General features: G+C 37.1%; 1 protein-coding gene across 10 annotated transcripts in view; it reads right to left on the reverse strand.

The window, feature by feature from the left end:
* ZDHHC14 (zinc finger DHHC-type palmitoyltransferase 14) overlaps positions 1–26,081 on the reverse strand; it is a 148,047-nt gene that overhangs the window by 63,202 nt on the left and 58,764 nt on the right. For 6 of the 10 annotated variants that reach the window (XM_068938615.1, XM_068938616.1, XM_068938610.1 and 3 more), the window contains one exon: positions 77–249. In XM_068938615.1, the coding sequence (XP_068794716.1) occupies positions 77–249 (173 nt within the window). Of the gene's footprint in view, positions 1–76; positions 250–4,932; positions 4,951–26,081 lie in introns of those variants that run through there. The other 4 variants (XM_068938611.1, XM_009687151.2, XM_009687149.2 and 1 more) reach the window with 2 other exon arrangements.

Raw genomic sequence — 26,081 nt, forward strand, 5'->3', positions numbered from 1 at the left:
CTTCCAGGAGCAGAGAAGCACACTGCCTTCTCACAGTACTTAACACCCTCGGGAGGAAACCGAAGAGAAAACAGACCTTCAGTGTTACCTATTTGTCTCTCTAGATCTGCTGCTTCATCTGGTGTTGCGCGTGGGAGGACACCAGGATCACTGAAACTAGTACGCAGCAGGGTCCCCATCACGAAAAAGAAAAGAATCCCACCAATTGCAGGAATAGCAGGTGTAATCTTCTCTGACAAGTATGGGCAACTGGAAAAGAAAAGAAAAAAGAAACATGATGAGTAACATAGTGCAGTTTGTTCCCCAAAAATACGTACCATTATGAATGCATATCAATAAATCACTCTCTCTTATGGATACATTCTTTCTGTTGGACTACTTCGCTTAACTTTATTGAAGCTGAAATTTGTGCTTATGTATTCACGACAACTTCTGACATTTCTCATAATTTGTTTAGTATAACAAGAGTCCAAATAGCATAGCAATGATTTCACTAATATGGAATACTCTAACTTACGTTAAGAAAATGTTTTTATTATAGAATATTATGAATTCATATATTGGTCAATCTACTGCTTACTTACATAAAGTAATTGGGGGCAAAGGGAAGTAACCTGAAGATATTCAGCAATAAAAGTAAAAGCAGGTAACATGATGAAATAATCCATAGTGAAAAATGTAATTAGGTCTATAAAATGAACTGATAGCCCATCAAAAAGAGGGTGCTCAAGAACTTACACCTGTGACGCATCCCTCCTAACAGCCTTGACATATACCATACATATTACAACAGCAGTGGACGGTGCTCCAAAGCCTTTTGATTCTTTCTTAATCCATTTCTTTTAACTTAGTAAGCTTGTTTAGACATTTGCAGAGTAAGATGAGTGCAACGACAGTGCAACTCATATGGAAATTGATAATCCAGCTGGTCTAGGGCAAAGTCAAAAGCCCTTTACCAGCACAGAAGAAAGGCTCTACGGTTACCAGATTTACAATATAATTACAGGGCTACAAGATTATAAAGCAGCCTTAGCAATTTTCTCCTTAATCCACATGTAATAAAATCAGCATGGACAGAAGCACTGGAATCTATACAACACACAAACATAGATGTCTCTTAATCATTATGGTTTGGTTAAAAGAGAGCATATGAACACCTAGATACTGAACAGCACACCACTTTGGTTAATCTGAGTCACATAGTAAATACTACAGGATCATTTTAGAAAATGCACAAGCTCTCGATAGGCTCTTATACTGAGCAGAGAGAGCAAAATGCACAGACTGCTTCATACATTTCTGACATCTGCATGACGAGTTACAACGTAAGCCTAAAAATAACAACAAAATGTTCTAGGCCTTAAGGTGCGGTATAAAATTTCCAGGTGTCAATCAAGTTTAATTAACTTTGTCTTCCGTGCTTTGCTGACTGCTTTCAGTGACAGTTCAGCTGCGTGAGCTCTAGCACTGCATGTTAACCTCCCTGGAACGTGAACTCTGAGCAAGCGGTGACAACAGTGTCAACTTCATTGGTGGTCACTTCAGCAGACAGGACGGGGAGAGAAGAGAAACGCTTATCTTATCAGCTACCATGTACCAAGTGTTTTTCATCCTGCTTAATCCTGTTAAATATACTGGCTATTTCACAGATGCAGTGAATCCAAACACATTACATGGCACATCATGCCATCACTATGAATGGAATGAATCTTTCACCCTACATGAATGTGATATTCCAGGTGTAACAAGTTATGAAAGGTTAAAAAGACAACTAGGTTTAAAAAAAAAAAAAAAGGCAGGGGGAGGGGGGTAGATATTGTGGCTTTATATTAAAAAAGCAGGCTGTTTAAATACTTGGAAACATAACTTTAAAACACATACTTCCAGAAATTCATTTCCAAGACCCAGGTCCAGAAAATCAGTGCTCACTAAAGGAATCAGGCAGTAAGACACTTCATAGACACAGGCCTCATTCCCCTTAATGTCAGAGAAACCAGACAGAACAAACAACCAAACAGAAGCTTTCATACCACATAAATGTCCTACAGCTCCATTTATTTCTTGCCGCAAAGGGTAATTAAAATCAAAAGCACTGTAATAGGCTCAGACAAGAGTACAAATATGCTGCAGGAACATATTTTTAAAAGGATTAGCGGGAACATGTACATTAATGAACACTAAAAATAGCATAGTGCTGTTATTCTTCTATTGCATTATTTATGTCACATACCAAAGAAACTGCAACTGTGATGAGGTCTGTTGACCAAATGAGAGCTGCATGTGTGCAAAAGGTACCTGAGATAATCTTAGGGTGGAGCGGTAGGTGTAATACAATTTAAGCAGGTGCTAATGCACGCACAGCGACGCTCTCCAGCTACACAACTTAAATCTAGAATCCTCGGTGAATACTCAGAGAACGGAAACTGAAGGGCCGCTGCAAGAATAGCTTCATAGGCATTTTAAAGAAAGAACAAGTTCCTATGCTGAAATATTAAGAAAGCTTTTCACTGCAGGAAAGTGATGACTTCATTACAGCAAAAAAGCCATGAAAAATACTTCCCTATTGACAGTCCACCAGCTGAACGACAGTCCACCTGCAGTGAAAAACATCCCCAAAGCCCTGTGCACTTTGTCTCTTATGCAAGTGTAAGGTAATCCGTTTTGCTCAAAGGTGTTGGCCTATTTTATCAACTTTGATTTGGGAGTACTGTAGCAGTTTATGTCTGTCGAAAAGACTGAAGATGTAATCACTAGCAACAACAACCAACCAATGCTCCACCAATTCAGAAATTATTTCAAATTGAGAACGTAGTCCTTGCAGAGATTCAGATAATAAACGCAGGCAGAACCATCCAAGACAGTCTGACTTATGTAACAACAGGCCACATAATGTGACATGGGCCTGCAAAGAGCCTAATAATTTCCATCTTTTAGAAAGGCCAAGTAATTTTTCAAATTTCTGTCAATTAGATTCAAAAAACCAGAAAGTGTCTACATGATTCACTTTCGGCATTTGACAGCACTTGATGGAATTTTTTTCATGAACAAGAATGAAAATAGATAATGACAGATCATATACAGGTCTGAGAAGAAAAGCTCTTATGAACTTCCTGCCCTGAGCTTAGGAAGAGGAGGAAAAGTACAGCTAAGTATGCTCCACTTGATTATCTATATTTTTCTTCACAGGCCCATTTAAAAAAGTAGGGAGAAATCTTAATATCTTGAGAGTTCTTAAAAAAAAAAAAAATCCATTACACTATGACTTCAAATTAAAAATCTGAATTTAATTCAAATTGTCAATATATCTGTACAAATATATTTGTGCATTTATATAATTTCTATTTCTATACTTATATAACACATTCATTTGTACCGCTACCTTAAATTCAATGTTATTTCAAAAATATTAGTTTGTTGTTATTATTTTTAGAATGGTCAAACACCGTACACAAAAACGTTCTTCCTAACTTTTGCTCAAATTTCTTAATTAAATTTGCTTCAATTGAGTTTGCATCCCATCAGGCATTAACTTTCCTCAAATATTACAGGAAATGTCTTTTCTGGATTGTATTTTCAATGGATTTTATTTCAGTGCATATTAGCAAATATTTCCTTACAGCAAATTTCAGAAATTTTAAATACAGCTACTCCCCTACCAGAGAACTGACCACAGTATTGTTTATGATAAAGCAGCATGGAAACCCAAAACAAATCTCTCTTACACACATCAGCACAGCAAGAAGGTTTGGACCCCTTTTTAAATCATCACATTGGTAGCTACCAGAAGTAAACTAGCATCCTCAGTTTACATCTTAGACACTGTAAACTACTGTCATCAGTACTACTATCAGTAGTGATAGCACAGAACAAGTACTATAGCTAAAAAACTGTTTTTGAGAAGTATTATTTGACCATAGACCACATCAAAACTTTCTACAGCTGAAATAGCATCTTCAGAGAACAATGTCTGGATTTGCATACAGCAACCAGCAACACACCCTCAAGTTTAAATTTAAGAGACAGGCGGTACACAGATCAGCCTGCTTCTTGCTTTGCTTCTCACCTCCTTCTTTGAAGCATCATGCGAAAGTGCATGAGTGTAGGAGGGAAACAAATCTGCTGGAAGATTAGTCTGTCACAGCTAGATAAGAATAAAAACATGCTGGCATTTAAGAGATAATTATCAAGTATCATCCCCCTGAACTAAGGATGCAGAAGAACAAAAGTAATTCGTACCACCCAGGAGCACTCAAGTGCCTAACTGTGCTCCCCATGGCTACCAAGATCGGCAGAAATATAGAGACGTAGTAACCGCATCGACAGGAGCACGCAGTGAGAAACCTACAACCTTCAACCTCTTTTACCAGAAAGGGGAAGAAAAGGAAGCCTTCTTTAGGCCTTTGCTGGAAACATGAAAGCTTTTCTAAACAAGCATCACTGACAGTTGTTATGTACTGACAGGGAGATAGAGAATGACAAAACCATTCAGTGAAGATGATAGAGACCTGGAGGGAGTTTAACTCCGACTAATTCTGTAGTCATGAAACCCATTAGTAACTGACAAATGCAGCCACTTATTACAGAGCAGAAGAAAGAGGGTTTTTTCTATACCCATGACAAACTGGAGATCCTGTTTACTGTTTGCTAAGCAGGAAGACGGAAAACAATAAAAATTCAGATTTTATGCAAATATATAGCCATCATGCTTGATTACACTAATTAAAAAGAAAATTACCTATGAGCTTGGTTGGAGAGACCAGTATTAGGATACTGTATGTCAAGCAAACTCTATGCAGCAGACATAAAAAAGGTATTTTAAGAAAAGCATAACCTAATAAGTATAGAAGAACCAAGCAGCATAAGGGAAAATTTATAAACTGTTCATTTTCCTACATCATAAATTTCATTTCCATTTCCCTAGGTATTGCTTACCAGTAGCTACTGGTGTAAAGATGCTGTCCAACGCTAAGAGAAAGACTTGCACTAGGACTCCTGGGTTCTGTTCCACGTGTTACAAGCTAACATCTGAGTGGTAGCATGCTGCTTTCCTCGGATTAGCCCCAGGGCTCATTGGTCGGCCTTCCGCTCTTATTTATGGCTCCTCTCAACTTCCCCTTCTTGTCACTTCCTCCACATCACTGCCCCAAACCACTTGGCCCCAGACTACTAACCTGGTGCCAGCACAAAGATTTGTCCGGTTCTTTTGTGAGTCAATTTAGTTTACTAAAATTTAAGAAAATTATATCATCGAGTTCTCTTTCTGCCTTTTTAATAAGTAATATACGCTCCTGGAAAGGTCTCATGAGCGCTGATAGTAGCACAAGGCAAGAGACAAAAGCACATACAAGAATAAGTGGGAAAGGGAAAGTGAGATGGAAAAAAGAGACTTACATTTCAGCAGCAATAAGCCTTTCATTCAGACCATTGCCTCTTGTGAAACCACATTATCATATCCAGCTTAAAATAGGCAACAGGGTATCCACAAAGATACATCAAAGCCAAATCAACACTCTGGACTAAAAGTACAAAAATAGCTCATAATACACTTTTCTAATGAAAAGTTACCCATATAAAGAAAGTAGTCAAAGATGTACATGTAAACCACAACACAAAAGGGATAGTGGGAGATGTGAGGATGGGTAAAACATGAAGGCACAGCAAGAATCCTGAAGGTTGCTCACAGAAAAAAAAGTATAGGCACATAAATCTGACATAGAGAAGGATTAGAGTGAAATAATTCCACTGTTGTAGGGTTTGAGGGTTTTCCACCAAAATCTCAAATACAGAACACTACCTTTAACATTGCTATTAGGAAAAGTGTTGGAAAAGTATAAGGACATGTAAGAATAGAGAGGCACGCTTAAGGATGGTTATCATAGATTCTCATGTAGGCTTTAATCTGTTTTTGGAGACTCAAATGAACTGCAGCTGTGACATTAAAACAGTGTTTTATTGCACTCAGAACTACAAGATGCATTGCACAATTTTCCTGCTGATATCTATAGCTCTGGCAGAAAATGATGCCACAGAAAAGAACACACAACTATTGTTAAGAGTAGGAGAAACACAAGATCAAAGAGTGCAACTCCAACATGGAGTAACATGTTACAAAAAGGAATCAAAGAATCCATCTGTAGAAAAAGGCCACGTATACAACAACGGGATGATGTTATTCAAAAGTTTTGCACCTGTGCTATGAAGGCTGCATCTACACCGGGAGACTAGCTTCCAGTCGGTGTTGGGAAGCTGATCTTTCCTCTCTCAACCTCTCCTTCTCTCCTTTGCCCTCCCAATTTAATCTGTGCATCAAGAACAGCTTGTTTTATTACAGAAATTTTATTTTGGTATGTACGTTAAGAGGCAAGATACTAAAAAGTAGTAAAGTCAAGCGGAATGTCAAAATTTTAGCAGAGAAAAAGCTGTAACTAGCCTACAATATTAAAGACGTAAAATTGTTTCATCTAAAGCAGAGTTGTTAATTTTATTATATCTCTGCACTGTAGCTTCTAGATGTGGGAGAGGATATGAGCTTTCTGGTTCTCAGATTAGATGTTCAAGATTTATCAAAAGGACTGAACGCATCAGTTCTTTGGTCAGTACTTCTGAGATGCTCACGTTTTCAACAATCCCCCTCACCCCTGTACAATACCCAATGGAAAAGACCTTATTTTAAAGCAAAGGTTGAGAAACTCTTAAGAAGAGTCAGACACATGAACAAGCTCCAACAGGAAACAAGCTGCTGCGCATCAACTGATTTATAGTTAACTCTTCACAAGCATGCTGTTGGCACACAGAAAACGTGAGGTAATTTGACTGTAGGCTAGTCCCCAAGATAATATTACATAAAATGCCTAAAACGATCAGTTAGAGAAGCTCTGCATTAGTTTCGCACATCTATATGACTTTTTTTGTATAGCCTTTAAATTTCCTATTTGAATTTTCAAAAGGTATTAAGGAAACCACAGATTAATTCAAATTGGCTTTGAAATTCCCTTTAAAAATGGCTTTAGATATTTCATTATTCTTCTTTGTGTTTTAAAATATTTGCAATATCCTATGTTCCCTCGTTTCAGAATGGTCAATCAGTTCTGAGAACTTATTCATTTGATAAAACAGAAGAAAAAAAAATCACTCTTCTAATACCTACTCCTTTTCAAACCTAAAAAAGTTTGGAATGCTGCAAACATGTAACAGCTACGGAAAACACAAAAGGCTAAGAAAAAAAGAAACAGAATGACAGCAGGAAGTGGAGGAATATGGAGAATCTTATCTCTCTTTCATAAGCAATTTAATAACCTGATGTAGTACACCCTAGTCATAAATGCAGATTTACTGAATGGTTTCAGAGAAGAAGCATTTAAACCTGTTTGAATGCTATGCCAGTTTACACCGTATTTGAAGAGGTGGGTTATATCTCAGCTTTTCTGTATTTGTTATATTGCCTGGGGGTAACTCCACTTAATTTTAACTCTAATTAAAAATTATTCATAACTGGGAACACATACAGAATAATAGTATATTATACTGTGTATTAGTGTTCCACCCTCTACTAGCACTTAAAAATCATTACATAAAACAAAGAAGATTAATATGATGAAACTGCAAAGACCGGAGAACAACGCGATCTTTAAATCTATTAAACCGACTACTTCGGAAATCCTCTCAAATCTAGTACAGAATAAAATTAGCTGAATGCTATTCTGAATAGCAACAGCTCAACATCTAGTTTTCAAAATTTCAGGTGAACATCTGGCACAGTTTGGTCTGCAATGCCAATATCAAAACACACAAGCAATTACTAAGCGTGAAAGACTTCAGACACTTCTCTCCCCCTTACTCAAGCCAGTAAGTGTCCAACAAACTCCTAGCAGCACTGGCTCAATTTAATTATAGTGCACTACCACTGAAATCAGGTTTACACTCAGTTGGATTTGGATGTGGGAGTTTAGACAAAGCTAAGTAAGTAGTGCTTATTCTGACACTGTGTAAGATAACCACAAACTCCTACAAGTAGAAGTGTTTCAAATTTATTGCAACAAACATGCACCAATCAAAATAAGATCTTCACATGACCTCCCTATTTTTATTGCTACATAAATTAACTCGAATGATTAACTGTCAAATTTCAAAGCTGGGATGGATAAAATACATAATGCAAAAAGAGCCTACTTGCAAAACAGATGCGGTTATTGTAGCTTCCACAGGAGTGACTAAATTTTTCCCTTATTATACAAAGGAAGGACTTCTTTGTAGAATATAGCGACAATTTCTAAAACACTGATTGTACCCACTGTTTGCAAGAAATTTCAAAGTGAGGAAATAAGCAAATGAGAAATATTTAACTTCTTACATATGAGTCTATGTCTTATCAAATAATCGGTTCCCTTAGTGAAGTCCAGTGGAAATACAACATACTCTTGAAAAACAAATCTTAGAAAAACAGTTACCATCCAGCAAATATAATGCTTTTTAATGCTACTTCTGTTCACTAAGTAACTTTTTGATTAAAAAGCCAAAAATATATTTCTGCTTTAATTCACTGCCTTTGTATACTGTGAAAGGCTTCCATAGTAAAAGACTACCAATTAATACATTCTACTAGATGCAAAAACTCACGATTTCAGTTTTAAACAGGTCACACAGAAAAATAATAAGAAATAATGAAGAAATAACAGGAAATAATATGAAACCTAATGGCGGGGGGAGGGGGGGGAAATGTTCTAACTAAACCGCCAAGTGAATCCCAAGTAGTTACAAACCCAAACGAAAACTGGGACAAAACAGAAGGAAACGCCTTATGCGACAAACACCAGTCCCTGAAGGAGTGCAAGCTTCCAGGCTGATTTTCCACAGGATTCCCAGGAACCTGAAACATCGGCAAGCAAGCTCCTGTCAGACAACGGACAGTTTTGAGTTAGTAGCATTTTGTGTTCTCCTTCCACAATTTATAAGGCCTAAAAGGCTAGATATAAAATCTAGCTCTTGCTAAAGGCAAAGGCCTGTCAGTGCAATCCCTACCCACGGCCACACTGGTGTCACTTCTCTGGTATAAGCCTCAGTGAGCTGGCTAACGGAGAGTCAAACTAGCAAAACTGCTCTCAACCCCTTCCCTTTTCTGCCAAAAGCCATTCATTTTCTGTTGGATGAGTTTCCTGAACCGCTTCACTTTGATGAACTGAGTGCCCACGCCACAGGTACGAGCACACAATAGAGGGCAGGATGAAGCGGAACTGCCATTTTCAGAGGCATTCAGCTGTTACATGAACTTAGCCATAAAATGAAATCCCACCCATAGTCATAAAGCTTAGCAAAACTAGATCTGGTATCTTACCTTTTTATTTATTTGTTTTTATTGTGGCTTCTCCCTCCTCCCCCTGCCCATTCTCCGAATTACAAGTCTTTTGCGTGAAACACTCAAATGAACTTTACTGTAAAATACAGGACGAAAAATATCAACACCTTAACCACACTGCAGAACCCATTAAAATACAAGCCTCTGATGTTTATCGAAAAACAGAACTAAATTTCACAGACACAGCACTTCCTGTACCTGAGATACTTATACCAAAAAAAGAAAAAAAAAAGTCAGAGAACTGAGGATCTTGTCCACATTACGCATCAAAAGTATATAAAATATTGTTATTAATAAAACATCTGGGATCATAAAACAAAGATGAATATAAAAATGAAAGCGTGTAAAAATGAAACACTCCTCTTCCCTTAAAAAAAAGGAGTAAGGCAGTTAGCAACTCCGTGACGACCTGCTCATCCTTCCAAAACCTTTAGAAGCCTGCTTGTAAAAACTTGACAAGCTTGAGTCTCCACTCTCTTGAGTGGCAGGTAAATAACTTGACTGGCTTGGGTCTTCACAAGTGGTAGGAGAGTAATGCCAGAAATGGCATCCTTTGGTGTTTTTTGCACTCCACAGTAGCACTGGAATTCTACTATCCTGGACCACACATTCACTGGGCAAACAGCCAGCCATAGGAAACCATGAAGACTCCACAAAGCAGTCAGCTTCAGATAACAAAAAAATGATTGGCAGACATCATGCCAAAGTAGTGCCAGTTCTCCATATCTAAAAATGATTCAGTCTAAATATTTTAGTCTAATGAATTAGAAGACCAGCTTGAGGCTAGCTTTTTATTATGTGAAAAAAATAAAGCATAAAGTGATTATCTGCACACAAAGTGTAATAAAGTACTCCTGCATATATTTTGGTTAGCAATGCAATTTAGACAACTAGTAACATTCTTTCACCACTTTGTACTAGAAGTGAGGTTTGGATGCAAGTCACGAGAGTCGTGAGAACTTTAAGAAATGCCATATATTGCAAGACTGCTTCTAAATTACCAGAGTTAGCAATGTCATAGCATTTCATTAGCTCCAGGGATGCACAGAGAAGAGGAAGACTGATGCTATCTGAATATTAAAATGCTTTTGTCTGAATGCTTCCATTTTTTAAGGAAGACATCTAAAATGTTCTATGTAGACTATTACGTTAAATGCTCACTTATCAAATCTAAAAAGCACACCTGAATTTAAAATCGGTGGCTTTATCACATTTTTTTTCTCTGTTGTTGCATAAATATATCACGCACATGCGCTATCCTCTTGAGAAAGGTCACTGACAGAAATTATTCATTCCCTATCCTTTTCCTGGACACTTGTGCAATTCACCAGAAGTTATTTCTACCATGCACCAACTCTGTGATTGTAATCACCCCTTTAAATATAGGAAACATATGCCTACAAATCTTCTCTTAAGTCTACTAAATCAAGAAATGTTCTACGTAAAAATACACAAAGGAAATTATAACAGAGGTGTTACTCTGAAAATGAAAAACTGAGAATGAAAATCCTTCATATGAATGGTTTTAAGTTGACAGTATCACACAAGATTCTGTAACAAGCTCAACATCAGAAAGAAATAACATGCTTAAGAGAACAAAATTCTTCATTCAAGGGTCAGCCATTTAAGTAATCAGTGCAGCATTACTAAATATCTTGATTGCTAATGCATGGAGAAGACCTCAACGGATAGAAGACGAACAAAGAAATGCCCAACTTCTATACTGTTTCTCAAAAATATTACATTTAAAATTCCCACTCAGCTAAGCATTTAAATTATTTGATATGCAATTTTTGTTTTCTAGTATTTCATTAAAATTTTCAAGCCTTTTCCCAATTGAGTTATTACTGCAATTTTGTTCAGTAATTACCTCAGAACCCAAATTTTAATGTAAATCGAATGAATATTTCACATCATGGAGAATAATGAACACAGGATATTTCAGCTATCCTTCCTCAAAAGAGTAATTTACTTCTTCAATTTAACATCTGTCTACTTTTGTCAGACTGCCAAAACGTAAAAAAGTTTCACCTTTTCACAAGACGACAAAACAAAGAAAGAAGAGCAAGATACAGTCCCAAGTCACAACGAGACAGTATTTCTTTTGCTACTGTTTATACTAACATTTAATATAGATGATCTTGCAAGTGGAATAAATCAATCGCTATCCTCAAAGCAAACCAGCCTTGAAAATCAGAGTAAAGCTCAGTTACTTCATTGTTTCCAGAATATACCCTCAGGAATTGCAGCACAAGATTTGTGATACGACTTTCAATTGTCAAACATGCTCTGTCGTCCTCCCAGGGCAGACGCAGACATGTAAACAATTCTCCCAGACGCACTCAGCCATGCAAATACTGCTGCAATTGCAGTTCAGCACTTTCATAAAAACAGGAAACTAGCAGGGCCCGCAATTAAAAAGAAATGAAAATCTTCTGAATATGCAAAACAACTCTACAGATGCTAAATAAAGCTGGGACTACAGGAGCAAATCAAACACTGTTCTAAGACTACTACCCTACCAAAAAAAAAAAAAAAAAAGCGTCTGGCTATATAAAATAGTATAACGTACTATTTGCTATATTCCTGCAGTGCACCCTCTCTAAATGTAAATTGGTGATGTGTGTCCTATTTCAGAGCCCTTCAAGTACTGACATGCCTAACCCCAGCTTTTGCCCTGCTGTCTTGCCTTTAACCAGGTTTCCTACTGCCTTTCTCCAGCTCCTTGCAGCCTCCTCAGGCTCCCTCACACTGGGACTCTGCTCACAGGAGGTTGCCTGGGCACTTGAGGAAGCAAGAAGTGAGAAGAGGGGAAGCAGTCGCGTAGCAGGGCAGTTCTGAACTGCCAAAGCCCTTGCGCCCTCAGCTAGGGTAGCAGAGGGGAGCTGCAGCACTAGCCTGCAGCCTTTACGCCATCCAGCCAGTGCTCAACTTCATCTGAAGGCAAGGGCGACTGAACTTGAAGAGAAGCTGTTACCCTGAATTAATCTCTTGCTTTCCACACGGTGACAGGAACACGCCATAATAAGGAGGAAGATCCACAATTAGGTAATTTCCTTCAGTCTTCACTGTTTTCTTCTGTCCTGTTCTCTGATTAAGTCCACTCCGCGTGGAAAAGCTTGCCCTTCAGGCTTGCAAAACAAAGTGCTACGTTCAAAAAGACAAACCATACATAAGTGATCAGAAACGTGCTAGTTATTTTACTTGAAATAGTTGGGCTAAAGAAAAGGACGAATGACCAACATGTTCCTCCTCCTCCTTTCTTGGGCCCTTACAAATATGATAGCATAAAACTCAAGAGAGGCCAGGTACTAGTCTTCATTTTTTTCAATAGCTTTTCTGTGCAATGTGCGAGGTAATGGGGATTTGTAGCATTTTCTGTCTGTGTTCAGAAAGGAGAGGCCTTGGCGGATCTTGCTCCTAACTACAGACACTATCAACATAAGAAAGGTACCTTTACAGGGACAAAGAAGTTGGCAGAATATATACCCCCTTCAAAGATGCTTAGATTTACTTTTCATCACATAAACTACTTAGAATCTGTATGTCAAGTACTACAAAAATCACCTTTTTAAAAAAATACTTGGAACTCTGAAAAAAATAAAAATAATCTTAAAATAGCTTCTTATTTACTCTACACCTTTCACATATAATCCCCCATGACTGAGGAGAATTTCTGTTTTTTATTGCATTTTTAAAAAAAATCTACATAAAAGTTACTCAAGGCTGTCATTTTAAAGCAAGATCTGCATAAAATCTTACTTGAGGCTGCCATCTAACACAAAAACAAAACAGTCTTGTAAAACACTCCCTGGCACTGTATTTCCTAGTTTTAATATATGCAAACATCAAGCAAATGCTCACAATGAGTATGTGATAAAGAACAGTGTATGAAAGACATATGAAACAGTGCAGCACAAGAAGTAACTTTACACATAAAAGACAGACCAGGAGCACAACATTCTATTTCTTCATAAGTATAGAAAAATCCTTTTCCTCTGAAGGCCTAAGTAAATTTTTTTGCAATTCAAATATAGCTTTTTTTGTTTTTTTGTTTCAATACTCTGTTTAGTCTGAAAAAAGTAAGAGAGCAAGGAAGAATGGTCAGTTATGCAAGCAACCTTAAATCAAAACACAGCTGTAAATATAATTTGAGGTCCACTGAACTTGACATTACAAGCCTAAATAGCATTATGTGCACTTACCCCTCCACTAGCAATTATTTTGCCTTCTCACACTCCAAAACAAAAGTCATTTTCCATATCCCTTAAACAATAACGTACTACCTAGTGTATCATTAGCTTGAAGAGGACCAAACCCTCAAAGGGTTCACTGGTATGAAAAACACGCCAAATAATCCATCATTACACTATGAGTAAGTTTGCAGCTCAAAACCCAGAATCAATGCCAGGCAACCGAATTTCTCTTTTGATGAAGTGAGTATTGAGCTTACACCTTTTTTTTTTTTTTTTTCCTTTTCAAGCCCTCTTTAAGTGGTCAAATAGAATAATTTGGTTTACTACTTTCATTCTTTTCCCATGTTTGACACTTTTGTCAGTTACACTTCTATTCTGCCAACATATTCAAAGCTTCTTACTACAGACAGACGATTCTAATAACATTTTACCGAAAGGATGAAAATAGGATTGCAGACTGCATGGCTTCCAATCAACGAACACTATCCTCAGTCACATTCTGTAATTTAGGGAGATGCACATTTTAAATGTACGTTATTTAAAATTCCAAATATTGCATGTGTCCTGGCAAAATAATGTTAATATCCTCGGTGCTCCAAGTACTTACTAATCACCTATTAACTTATTTAAAACCTGCAGAAGATGCTGGGAGTGGAAGGGGAATTGAAGTAACTGTGCCAGGGTAGTGTGTGCAGGTTTTCTATACAGAAAAACTAAAAATCTCAAAGTAGCAAGCAGCATGCCAAATGCCAAGTTGTTGTTATAATCATGAATTAAAAGTCACAGCCGCAAATGTGTACGAGAGCTTCTATTAGTGTGCACATCCTCACAGATACTGAAAAATACTAAGGTTGCAGGCTCTCTGAAGGTTTTCAATCTGTGAAAACAGAGAATGGCCATTAAAACGTAGTGATTCATATTTGCTACCCCTGAACTCTAGGCCTGTGCTTAGGACCCATGTGCTCCTCGAGAGGGAAGGAGTAACCTGCTGCAAACATTCACAGCATAGCACAAATCTTGCTCCTCTCACAGTGAAAATACTATGCTGTTTCCCAATAACGATGATGATTATTCATAGCATCTTACGATATGGTTTCATCAGTAAGCTAAAAGTGTAAACACGGTCTTGTTGTAATAGGATCTAGATGCCAATATTATGAGCTTAATCTTTGAGGGAGTTTTATTACTTCATCTTCCGCTAATCCTTTCTCTCCCATTTCCGGAAACATACATGCATACACACATGCGCATGCACACACCACAATGATAATTAAAATACCCATAAGAGTCTACAATTCGATGTTCTGAAAATTATAATACCTAGCTGGATATTAAGATAAACAAGAGAACAGCTGGTAAGATGGAGGTCCATAAACTGAATGACCTGTGCTCCTTTTGTTGGATTTCAAGCAGGAGTTTGCTTGAATCCCTATCTCCACTGTCACTGCCAACAGTGTCAGTTCATAAAGAATAATACTCACAGAAAAGTATGGCAATGACACCTGTTTTAAAAACCAAGACAGAGCCATAAATTAAATAATTTTTAAATAGAAGAGTCAAAAACGATCAAAACATTGAATAGAGATTTTTAAGAAGGGAAGTTGAACAACAGCAAATAATTTTATATGATGTTTTATTACTCTTTCACGGATTACTGAAAGAGTCGTTCAAAGCTGAAGACTTAAGTTCCTTCCTTAGTTCGTTCTTAATGTTCTGTTTGAAAAGCTGAATACGCTGCTCTTGTAAAAAAAATCTCTCAAGGTGCTTCCCATCTGTAGCAAATTGAACAGCAGAATACACCTTTTTATCTACAAAAATATTTCAGAATTCTTAATTTTAAAGTAGCACTTCTATGTTAGTTGATTTTAAAGTAAAAAAAGAAATCTCCCTGATATGGAAAGCCCACAAGAATAGGTGAAGCGCAGACAAAGGCCCAGGGAGCATTGCTGGCCAGAGGTGGCCTATTATAACCAAACCAGCACAAGAACATTTCTGAATGATTAAAAAAGATATTGAAAATATATAGCTTAAAAAGGTATAATTATCACACTTGCTGTGCAAATCCTACACTGCAGTCATCTCTACTTTGTATACGACGTTATACTACTCTTGCTAAAATTAGCTAAAACCGTATACTCTTTCAAAACAACAAAGCAAAATTCCTTATTTTTTGACCTACTCTGCACTCAGATGCTTGTAGCTTAGCCAGCCCTCTCCAGCTGCTCTGACACTATGCCAGTGAGCCCACTTCCTCAGCCTTTCTATGCTTAGGAAAGAATCTCTGGAGACCTAGAGAACACTGCACAAACAATGCTGTCTCCTCCAACTGTTGCTAAATAAAATATCCAGCTTTGCTTCTTTTGTGTTTCTTGAAGGGCAATGAACTTCTGCTTTAGACTTCATTTTTGGTTGATGAATTACCGTTTTCTTTTCTCTAAAAAAGGGGATGGACTAACCTAGGAGCAGCCCATGAAAACAGAGGTCAGAAACAGTTCACTGGATAGGACAGGAGACCAGGAATCAGTGAAGTTCTCTTCCTGGTTTGGCCAGAAATCTGCTGTGTGACCCTGAGCAAAGTGAAGTCACCTCTCTATTATCCCTTTGCTTTTTCAGAGCATACACCTCTCCAGGATGCAAGCAAGACCGTAATTATATGACAAACTGTGTATGACTATAAGGATCTCCCTGGATTTTATTTTTTTTATCATTTTGTGCTGCCAATGGACACTGATCATGGTCTTGGACTCTACTGTACAAAACACTGCCCAAGCAACAAACAGATCAGCTGGACTCTGCAGGCAATACTGAAATACAAAGAATTACTAACAGGATACACAGCTTGGCTTACACAATACAATAGAAAAAAAAAAAAGGAGAAGGACTTAAAATAGTAGCTCCATATGTCACTATTTTGACTACAGATATATTGGGGGGGAAAAAAAGGTGGTTAGAAAGAACTGAGAAAATAAACAGAACCAGAAATGCTTCCACCTCTCCTAAATAGATAGGATATTGTCCTTATAAATTTAAATAGATTTTTTCTAAAATGATACCGAGTCAGGTTTACACAAGAACTTAGCTGGTTTTCAAGAACATGTTAATAGGAACCTGAGGCTGAGAGAGATTTTTTAGAAATGGTTTCTTTCCAAATATAGTCAGTGCATGTTTGTCACGCATTTCAGCAATAATTCTGAGGAAAACTAAAGTCCTGGAAAAACAGTTTCTGAAGATGCTTTAAAGAGAAAATGAGAATTAAAGTGAAAGATATTGTGAAACATGCGTTCCAAGAAAATATCTTCATAAAAACAAGCCCTAGTCTTTATGAATAACAATATCTGAGCCTTGAAGCAATCACGTATCAACTACTTGCCACTGTGAAGAGTAACAGTAGTCTGTACAGACCAAAGCAATTTCCTCCGCCAACACGCTAGCTGAGTGAAGTTTCGTGAATAACTTTGGTTGACAGCGCCAACTTCAGCTCCTCTTCCTCTCACCCAGCCCAGTCATTTCCACCCTGGCTTGTGCTGACACAAATGTTTTGCGGCTACATAGTGCACTAGGAAACAACCCAAGCCGACACCCTGGCAAGGAAAAACGAGGAGAGGGAAATGAGTTCAAGTGAGAAAGAAGGGAAATGGCCGTTTCTAAAGCTCTATAATATAGAGTTTACTACGGGAATTCAAGAATTTCTAATCATCTTCAGTTACACTGTAAGAATACCAGCAACAGCGAGAGACACTGCAATATGCATAGGAAAAAAACAGACACCTGCACTTTTCTTGGGACATACTGACTGAACTGACTATAGCCTGACACAAGTTCTGCGCAGTAATGTTATTATTAGAATACACATTAGAATCACTGGCGCATGCTGTAGAAACAGTGAGCTTGCAAAATCAAATAATCTAATGAAAAACTTCAAAGGAAAGCAGCAGATACTAGTAAAGCCTGTTCATATTACTTATAAAGTAATACTTGCTGGACATCATAATTTAGCTGACTGGTTAAGGAAACAATTCAAAGCACCTAAAATACTTAGCGTTTTTGAACATTTTACTCTTGAACTCCACAGAATTTAACTGATAAAACTTTTCCAAAGTTTTTCCATCCTTTTTAGCCCAATACGCTGTTATTTTCTCAAGCTGTTTTTCACAAGCTTTTCCACAAAGCTTCTTTAGGTAACTATCCATTTGACTTGTTCTTTTTGACAAATAATTCATCCCATTAAAAGTAGTTCAGAGCCAAGGTAACAAAACTAAAATCTGCAATTTCACTCTGCCCCTTCAAGATGTAATTATTGCAGCCAAAATGGGTCGGGTCATCTGCAGAGATGTGAACTAGATTTACAAAGCAAGTTGTACCATTACCATCATAATAGCAACAAGATGGTCTCACATTGCTCCTTACTTCCCTACAGATTTTGTTATATAGCAGTCCTCTGGTTCTAAGATATCAAACAGACAAACAAACAAACAAACAAAAAAAGGTGTTGTATGGTAAATGTTGCTATTTAACATGAAATTTGTTTACTGATCAATTTTTTCCCATGTCAAATAAAACATTTGCTGCAAGATGAGTTTGCTTAGTAGAACTGAAAGATTCTTGGACAGAGTGACACATATGGCTGGAAAAAATAGGCGATAGGTGTTCCCCCATATTACAGTACATCATTTTTGCTAATACAATGCATTTTGATAACTCAATCATTTCCTGGCCTGGTTAAGTATGAATAAAAACTTCCTTACAATGTCAAACTTTATTTTTTTCTCTCTTTAAATCTTGAATACAGACACCAGACATTTTGAAGTGTAACATCTTTCTATTTGCAAGAAAAGCAGGTCCCTTCAGGTCTGTCTCTCTAGGATTGATTATTAGGATTACTTATTTAAAACACTAGACAAATTCGTATTTGTTGACAATGTCTGTATGAGTAGATTAAATGAACTCCAAAAAACATAGAATTAATCACACTACTCTGAAAGCTGAATCCTGACTGCCGTCTTTAAGATGCCACAAATACTTGAATTGGAAAAGAATAATGCGGTAACACTGGAGGGGGACTAGAAATGAAATAACCAGCTTGATAAGTAGCAGAGCTTACTGACTGTCCAAGCTGGGAAGCACCCAAACCCCTTCCCCTAAAACTAAAGACCGGATAATAGCTTATCTTACTCTATAGCCCTTTCCACAAACCAGACTTAGCTGTCTGTGAAGGGAACGGATCAATCTCCATCACTGGTGTTCAAGTGTCCTGAATGTTGCCCTTCTACCCCCTGGTGCACAGAAGCCCTGGGTCACGGAGAGCAGCAACAAGAAACAGTGCTTTGTGTTCAAGGCAAAATGAATCTTGTAGAAGATTGCAACGACAGGCATATGCCTGATTTTACAGCTGTCTAGGGAAGCATCCTGATAATAAGTTCTTACAAATAAAAATTTAAACTTTTTTTCCCCCTAGTTAGCCAACAATCCTACCTCAGAACTCAACAAATACTTGGATGCTCCAACAGTGCAGACTCCTGCCAGGGGACCACTCCCTTTGTTCAACAGAGAAACAACAGCAGAGACTGACTACACCCGAGAGGCCCATTATATATGAGGATGTCATAACTCAAAGAGTTTCAATGATCCCACCAATCTAATAATATAATAAAGGAACAAATATTACTTTCTTTTCTAGAAAGCATTTTCAATGCAGCACTGAACGCTTCATTTTTGTTCCTTTCAGCATTACTTTTTTCCAACAAAAGCAAATTCTGAGTGACAGAAAAGTACATTTCCCTATCTGCCCCGCAGCTCACACTGTGACTATGCAATCAATGGCAAAGTCTTAAATGGGGGGAAAAAAGACACAAGAACAGTACAGCGAATAATGAATACCATACAAAACTATATGCCCTTCTATAGCCTCGAGCTTCAAAATACGAAAAGTAAGGGCGGTGAACGAATGCAAACATTCAATAGGCTGACAGTCATTTCTTACCAAGATTATTTTTTTCTTCCCCTTTTCTGCATCCCTAGCAACTATCTGTGGACCACCATTACTGTTTTATTAAGTGACACGATACTGAGTAAATTGGGTCAACACAATGAATATGACCAACAAGTACTGTCTTGATCATAAAGTATACAAAATGATGTTTCATAAACATTCAGAGTATTCCTATTATACATTATACAGGGGACACTCAGATGAGCTTTATAAATTATTTCAACTTTTAGTAATTTAATTTTTCTGGCACTCGTTTTTGCTTTGTCTGACAGCAGAGAATAGAAACATACTGTCAACTGTACTTTGGATTTTAATCACATCTCATCTATACTCAGAGTTGCACCTCCTTAATTAAGGTACAATTTTAAGCAAGCTGAAGCAGCTTTGTACCCTATGGGTAAGTCACCCAATCCACGTTAGGTTAATTTATGTGCAATTCAGTAGACCAAAGCAAAAACGTCTAAAACAGCCATTATGCAGAGTATGGAAACTCCCTGCGTGTACAAGCTTAAACTTAAACCTGTTTTTGCATGAAGTCAATATCTTAAAAGATTTTTGAATCTTGGAATCAAAGAGAATCATAACACGTTTGCTGTCCACACACAAGAAAACTCAGGCCTACACAGAAAGGAGTAAAGAATTCAGCTACAAGGACAGCAAGGAAGAGGTTCTGATACTGATGAGAGGTGTAGTCACTGCAGTAGTGCTCAAAAAAAAAAAAAAAAAAAAAAACCCAACCTGAACTGGCTCCTAGCAGAGAGGTGAGAAAGTGACAAGAGACATTTGCACTTGAACGCAAGAAGCCTGGGAGATGCACTGTGAGAAATTAGAAATGCTAGTTTAGGACACTAAACTCCTCACATTAAAGAGACTACAGAAAAGATACTGGAATAGCAACATCAAAGCTGAAAGGTGTACGGTATTTAGGAAAGTGAAATAAAAGTAGAGGTAGTTAGATACTGACATGCATTAAGTTACCAATTAGAAATAAGGTTACTTGGATAAAGTAGAAATAGCTTGGGTTAGACTGATTTAGTGAAATGATAGTTTTAAAAGGTTGTATTTACAGTACTGCTAAGGGTTCCCAGTATTTGGGCTGGGAGATGAACAGATGCTAAAAAAAGAAGAAATTTCATCATCTGGGAAGATGCAGACCCAAAACCCAAGTACTATTAACACTAGTACTCCTGAGTCTGATAGTCAAAGACTACTTTAATTAAAAAGTGCTCTTTTAACAAGGAAGTAATGTTATTTAAAATCTGGCTTTAGACGGCAGGAAGGACTTTACAGAAGAGCAGGTCATAGAAAATAGCCTAGTATTAAAGTAAATCAACTATTTAAACACTCAGGTTAAACGTAAAGATAAAGCAGTAAGTAATTTTTCCTCCAAAAACTCTTTTGTCCTTTTGGACAAAGTCAATAGAACTGGAGAACACAGGAACCTGGATCTGAAGGAGGTTTCACATTTTCTTAAGTCAGAAGCGTAAAAGCTTTACAGGTTCTATAGAGAGAGAAAGAGAAGTAGGTGCCCCAAAATTAACTATGGACATAAACACCTCAAGAAAATTACAAGGATTAAATAAAAGTTCATTAGAAATGCTGTGGGAAGAAAGACTGATATAACAAAAGTATGCCCTGGAAGTCAAGAAGTGTTTGCTTAAAATGAGAACTGCTAAAAAATAAAAAATTTAAAAAAATAAAGACCTAAATTAGTCCTTAGGAGGGAAGTTGGACTGAGAAGCAAAATTATGCCACTCTTGTTTTTAATTGTATAAAGAAAGAACAGGAAAAGAAATGTGCATCTATGCCATACTGGTAAAGATCAAAGATAACATAAGGTGAGGATCCAAGCAAATGTTTTGCCTCTTTTTTCAAAAAAAATGCAACAGTAAATATCAGAGCCACAGCAAGAAAACTAATGAAACTGAGTGAAGAGAAATGCAAATGACCACCTCCTGTGTGAAAGGAACTCAAGAGAGCATGCCATGCTCCACTATATGGCTGATAACCCACAAAACTGAAAAAACGGGCATATTAAAGAGCAAATTAACCAGGATTCCATTTTCAAAAAACTGTGATATTAACTACATGTTATCATACGACTAGGAAATGGCAAATAACTGCTTTTGCAAAAAAGATTTAGACAAACAGAGAACTGTAAAATTGCCCTAAATGCCATAAAAAAAACCCACTTTAGAATGCATTTTGAAGAGAAGAACTGAAGAAACAGGAAGGTAAACAAGACAGACTGTACAAAGTTGTACCCAACACTTACCTTTGATGAGGAAAAAAAAAAATTCTAAATGAAGAAAAGGTGGGACATCTAATCTATCTGGACTTCATTAAAGTATATATGATATGACGCCATAGAAGGAGAAAGAAGATTGTACAACAGTGATAAGCTGGGTAAGAAACTGGCTACAGGGAAACGATGATACCATAAGGGGAATTAGGTAAAAGAAAAGTGATTTGCTATTCACAGTTTTTTAAATTACTGAGAGTTCATGAAGTGCAACTACAGATTCAGAGATATAAAAATGTAAATGATGTGTCTGAGGAAGTAGGAAGAAGGAACATGTCCCACTTATTTCAAGCAACCCTAACAATCGTATTTTCCTTTCTTCTTTGCTGAGAGATAGTCAAGTCATTCAGCTGACATCCAACCAAAGATGAGCTACTCATCTGTGAGAGAACCTTTCTAGTTAAGGACCTCTCAGTTAAGAGAGAGACTTTATAAGCCTTTAGGATAAACAGACATGAACAAAAACACTGAAGTAACTGTTGTTTTTAAAATTCCTACACGAAGATGGTCTATTAACTGTAAAAATTCAAACTGCAAGTCTATGAACCAAGAGGCTTTATTTCTATCCACAAAATTTAAAATACTCAGAAGCCCAATAACTTGGTGGCTGATACAGAACAAATAACTAAACAGAGCTGAAGCTAAGATAGCCAAATATTCAACATGGTATTAACTTGTATGCAGCACATCTAAAGTAGAAATGGGATAATGAGAGGAGAATCTTATCTTCTGCCATTACATTTTCCATGTTTACTCATCAATTGAGGTGAAGTAATAATAATTAAGTCAAAGTGTGAAATCCATTACACTTAGGTGACACACATTACTAATATGGATTTCTCCACCATTAAAACTGCCAAAGAACTCTCTTCTCCTTTGTCCAATCCACATTTACAGTTTGCATTGCCTACTTAAAAAAAAACAAAGACCTTTGCAAAGACCTGCAGAGTATCCCAAAACGTTGTTCTGGCACAGGCTTGCCAAAAATCTCTATCTCAGGCAAATCACAACAGAGACTTCCAAAAGCAAAATGTCCCATTAAAATTAAAAAAACATGTCCTCTAAGAATGGGGGAGAGAAATTTCTGAAGAACATCACCCCTTACTCTTGCTTATATAATCAGGTTAACTATAGTTGCTTTTGCAATTTCATTTTTCCATGCATAAGTAATCAAAAAGCTCATGTGAAGTGCTGACCATATATTTTATAGGCTGCTTCAATGATTTCCTCTCAAATTAGTACACTTTTGAAAAGCAGATTACTAATCCCAGACCCTACAAAAAAGAACTCTAATTTATTGGAAGGACTGTTATGCAAACAAACTTGATTTAAACAGATATATAAATTAGCATCACTAGAAACAACTGTTTAAATCCAATTTTATGCAGAAGAATAAATACAGATAAACATATTTTCTCAAATTACTAAGTGAGTCACAATATATATAAGCTATATAAACCAAAACATGGACTACAGAAAGTGATGGAACCTGTAAATTACTCCCAAAATAACAATTTAAAAAGTCAGTATTTCTGACATAAAGGAAATAAAATGAGGCAGGGAAGGGCTCAAGTAGTTTACAGTTATTTAGATTTACTTTTTTTTTTTTTTTTTTAAATAAGAGATGAAAACATATTCTTGACAAACTCTTGGAAACCTGGACAAAAATCCACTGAATTTAAATAATAATCTTATTAACAAGGATTAAGATGTACAAAATTAGTAAAATTTTGCCTCTGTCTAAAAATCATTCAGTGGTGATGTTAAAGCTGCACATTCACAACATATATTTAGCCAAGAGAACTATTCTCAACCAAACTGTTTAATATATATGAAATGAACACTAATTCCTACATCAACAGAGACACATGCTTTAAAAAAGAAAAAGAAAAAAAAATCAATCTGCAGCTCAGGCAGAAAATTATGTTAACATTTTGTACTGAAAGCTTCACAAGAAAGGATTTTTACAGCTTGTTAGAAACTCATTCAGGGGATTTAGAAATTGCAATAAGCATACCAATAAGGTTTTATGCAAAACATGAAAGTTAAGCACAGCTCCAGCATAAAATAAAGTCACTGAAATGTGCAGTTGTGAAGTCAGGTTAAAAGGCGAGAGCTAAAATCTGAAAGTCCTAAAAACAAAAAGCCCATGGAGTCAAGAGGTCCAGGAGAGGTGCATCTGATCCCTTGCAAAGTTGCTTGGTAGGAAAGACTAGCAGCATGGTATTGAAAAGGGCAAAACCAGGAAGTTGAACGTCAGGCATCGGGTCATTTGGAAAATGACTGCACTAGATTCTGAAAAAGGACAGAGATACACACGGAAGTCGGTTCCAGACAAAGATACGACTCCAGTGACGGGAGGAATCGACGCACCCTGCTCCCCCCATGGCCCGCAGCTGTAGGTGCCACTGCCCAGGGGCGCCTCAGCCCTGGCCCTGGGCCAGCTCAGCCCCCCATCTAGCAGGGAGGCACCTGGGCAAGGGCCCTTTCTGCTGCGTCAGCAACCTGCGGCAGGCCAGGGACTAGCCCAAGAGGGATCAGAAAAGGGCAAGGGAGGTGAAAATACCATATCCACGGCCAGAGGAGTGGACAGGAAAAGCTCGCTCTCTCTTGGTACCAGTAGTCTAATATTAGACAGTCTCAGCTACTGAAGGAATCCCTGCCTTACTCTTGAAGATCACAATTTTATATTTTCCTTAAACCTACTGGTTTAATAATACTTTCTTTCCATTCTATTCTTTGGACATCTCTTTTCCTATTCAATCTCTGCCAAGGCTTTGCAAGTGGCTTTACAGAGTTGCTCATTTTGATATTCTCTCACCGCAGATGAAATTCAAGCTGGCAGCCAATGCAAAACACAAATGCCATTTCAGTCCTTTTAAGCCTTATTTTTGAATACTGCATTTGCTCGATGCTGTTTCATGCCTAATTGAAGAAATCTAGCAATAATAGCAGCCACTATCTTCAAGCAGTAAGCCATTAAATAATCATTTCCCCTCAATATTACATTTTACTTCCTCAAAATCACTTTAAAATGTTATTTCCACTCATGGTGTCGCTAGACACAACTACTGAGAGTGAAGAAAAAATGTTAATTATAAATAACACTAATTTCACTCTCAACTCTACATTACATCACACTAAAAACAAAACAATCACAAAAGCCAGCAGCTACACACTAGATACAGTAACAGTGAACACAAAACACAGCACAATGTAGTATATTATGTTAACTTAAATGTTCAGCCTTGAAGAACTTCTTAGCTGCAGAACTGCTCAGACTGGTCTACTACTAAAGCTTGGAAAGGTGACAGCCAAGATTACAGGGCTTCCAGCTGTGACTGGCTACCTGAACTCTATATAAAACACTCACAAGCATCTTGACTGATCTCCATAACAGGCCAGCTGCCTTGGTAAAATAGGGAATGAAAACAGATGTTTTGCACCAAAAAAAAAAAAAAAGTCCCCTGCTGCAAAGCAAGAATTAAAACCATCTCTAAGCTCTTCTAAAATATTTGCATGTGTAAATCTGACCAGCTGCAAGGAATTAGCTAGGCCTTTTATGCGTTCATGTGTCTTGTACAAAATGTAAATTTTTCAGAATCAAAGATCACACACACACATAAGTGTATGTATACACACACTCTTCTACATATACATTTATATACACAGATATATACACACACACACATATATATATACTCTGAACCTCACGGTCACAAAAAAACTTTAAAAAGTTTTTCCAAGATAAATATATCTAAGTATGGAATACTTTAAAAAGCTAATTAAATGTTTATCTCTGAAGAACAACGAAGACACATTACATAACCATCAGCTCTTCCAGAAGAAGAAAAGAAACAGAAGGAAGAAAAAAGAATCCAAGCAAAGATATTGGTAATGCCACAGTTAAACATATTTTTATCCACTGACTTAACACTCTAAAAGACAGAATTTCACAGAAACACACTAAACAAAAAAATACATGAAATGTAGTTATCAAAAAACATTTCACTTCTGACCTTTGTTAGCCCTAAGTCTAAACATCAGTAGGAGTCCTTGCTGACGGACAGTTGTACAGTCCTAAATTCATGCTCTGCTACTAATCGTAATCAAAATAAAAATTCTAAATAAGAAAAATCTCTTTGCCCTGAACACATTAAAGCAGGAATTCTCTTCTCTACCAGGACATCTGATATAGAAAGCTTATTAAAAAAATTTCTGAAGCTGTTTTCTCTCACCAGA

This window comes from Struthio camelus, chromosome 3 (assembly GCF_040807025.1).
Source record: "Struthio camelus isolate bStrCam1 chromosome 3, bStrCam1.hap1, whole genome shotgun sequence".
Taxonomy (NCBI): domain Eukaryota; kingdom Metazoa; phylum Chordata; class Aves; order Struthioniformes; family Struthionidae; genus Struthio; species Struthio camelus.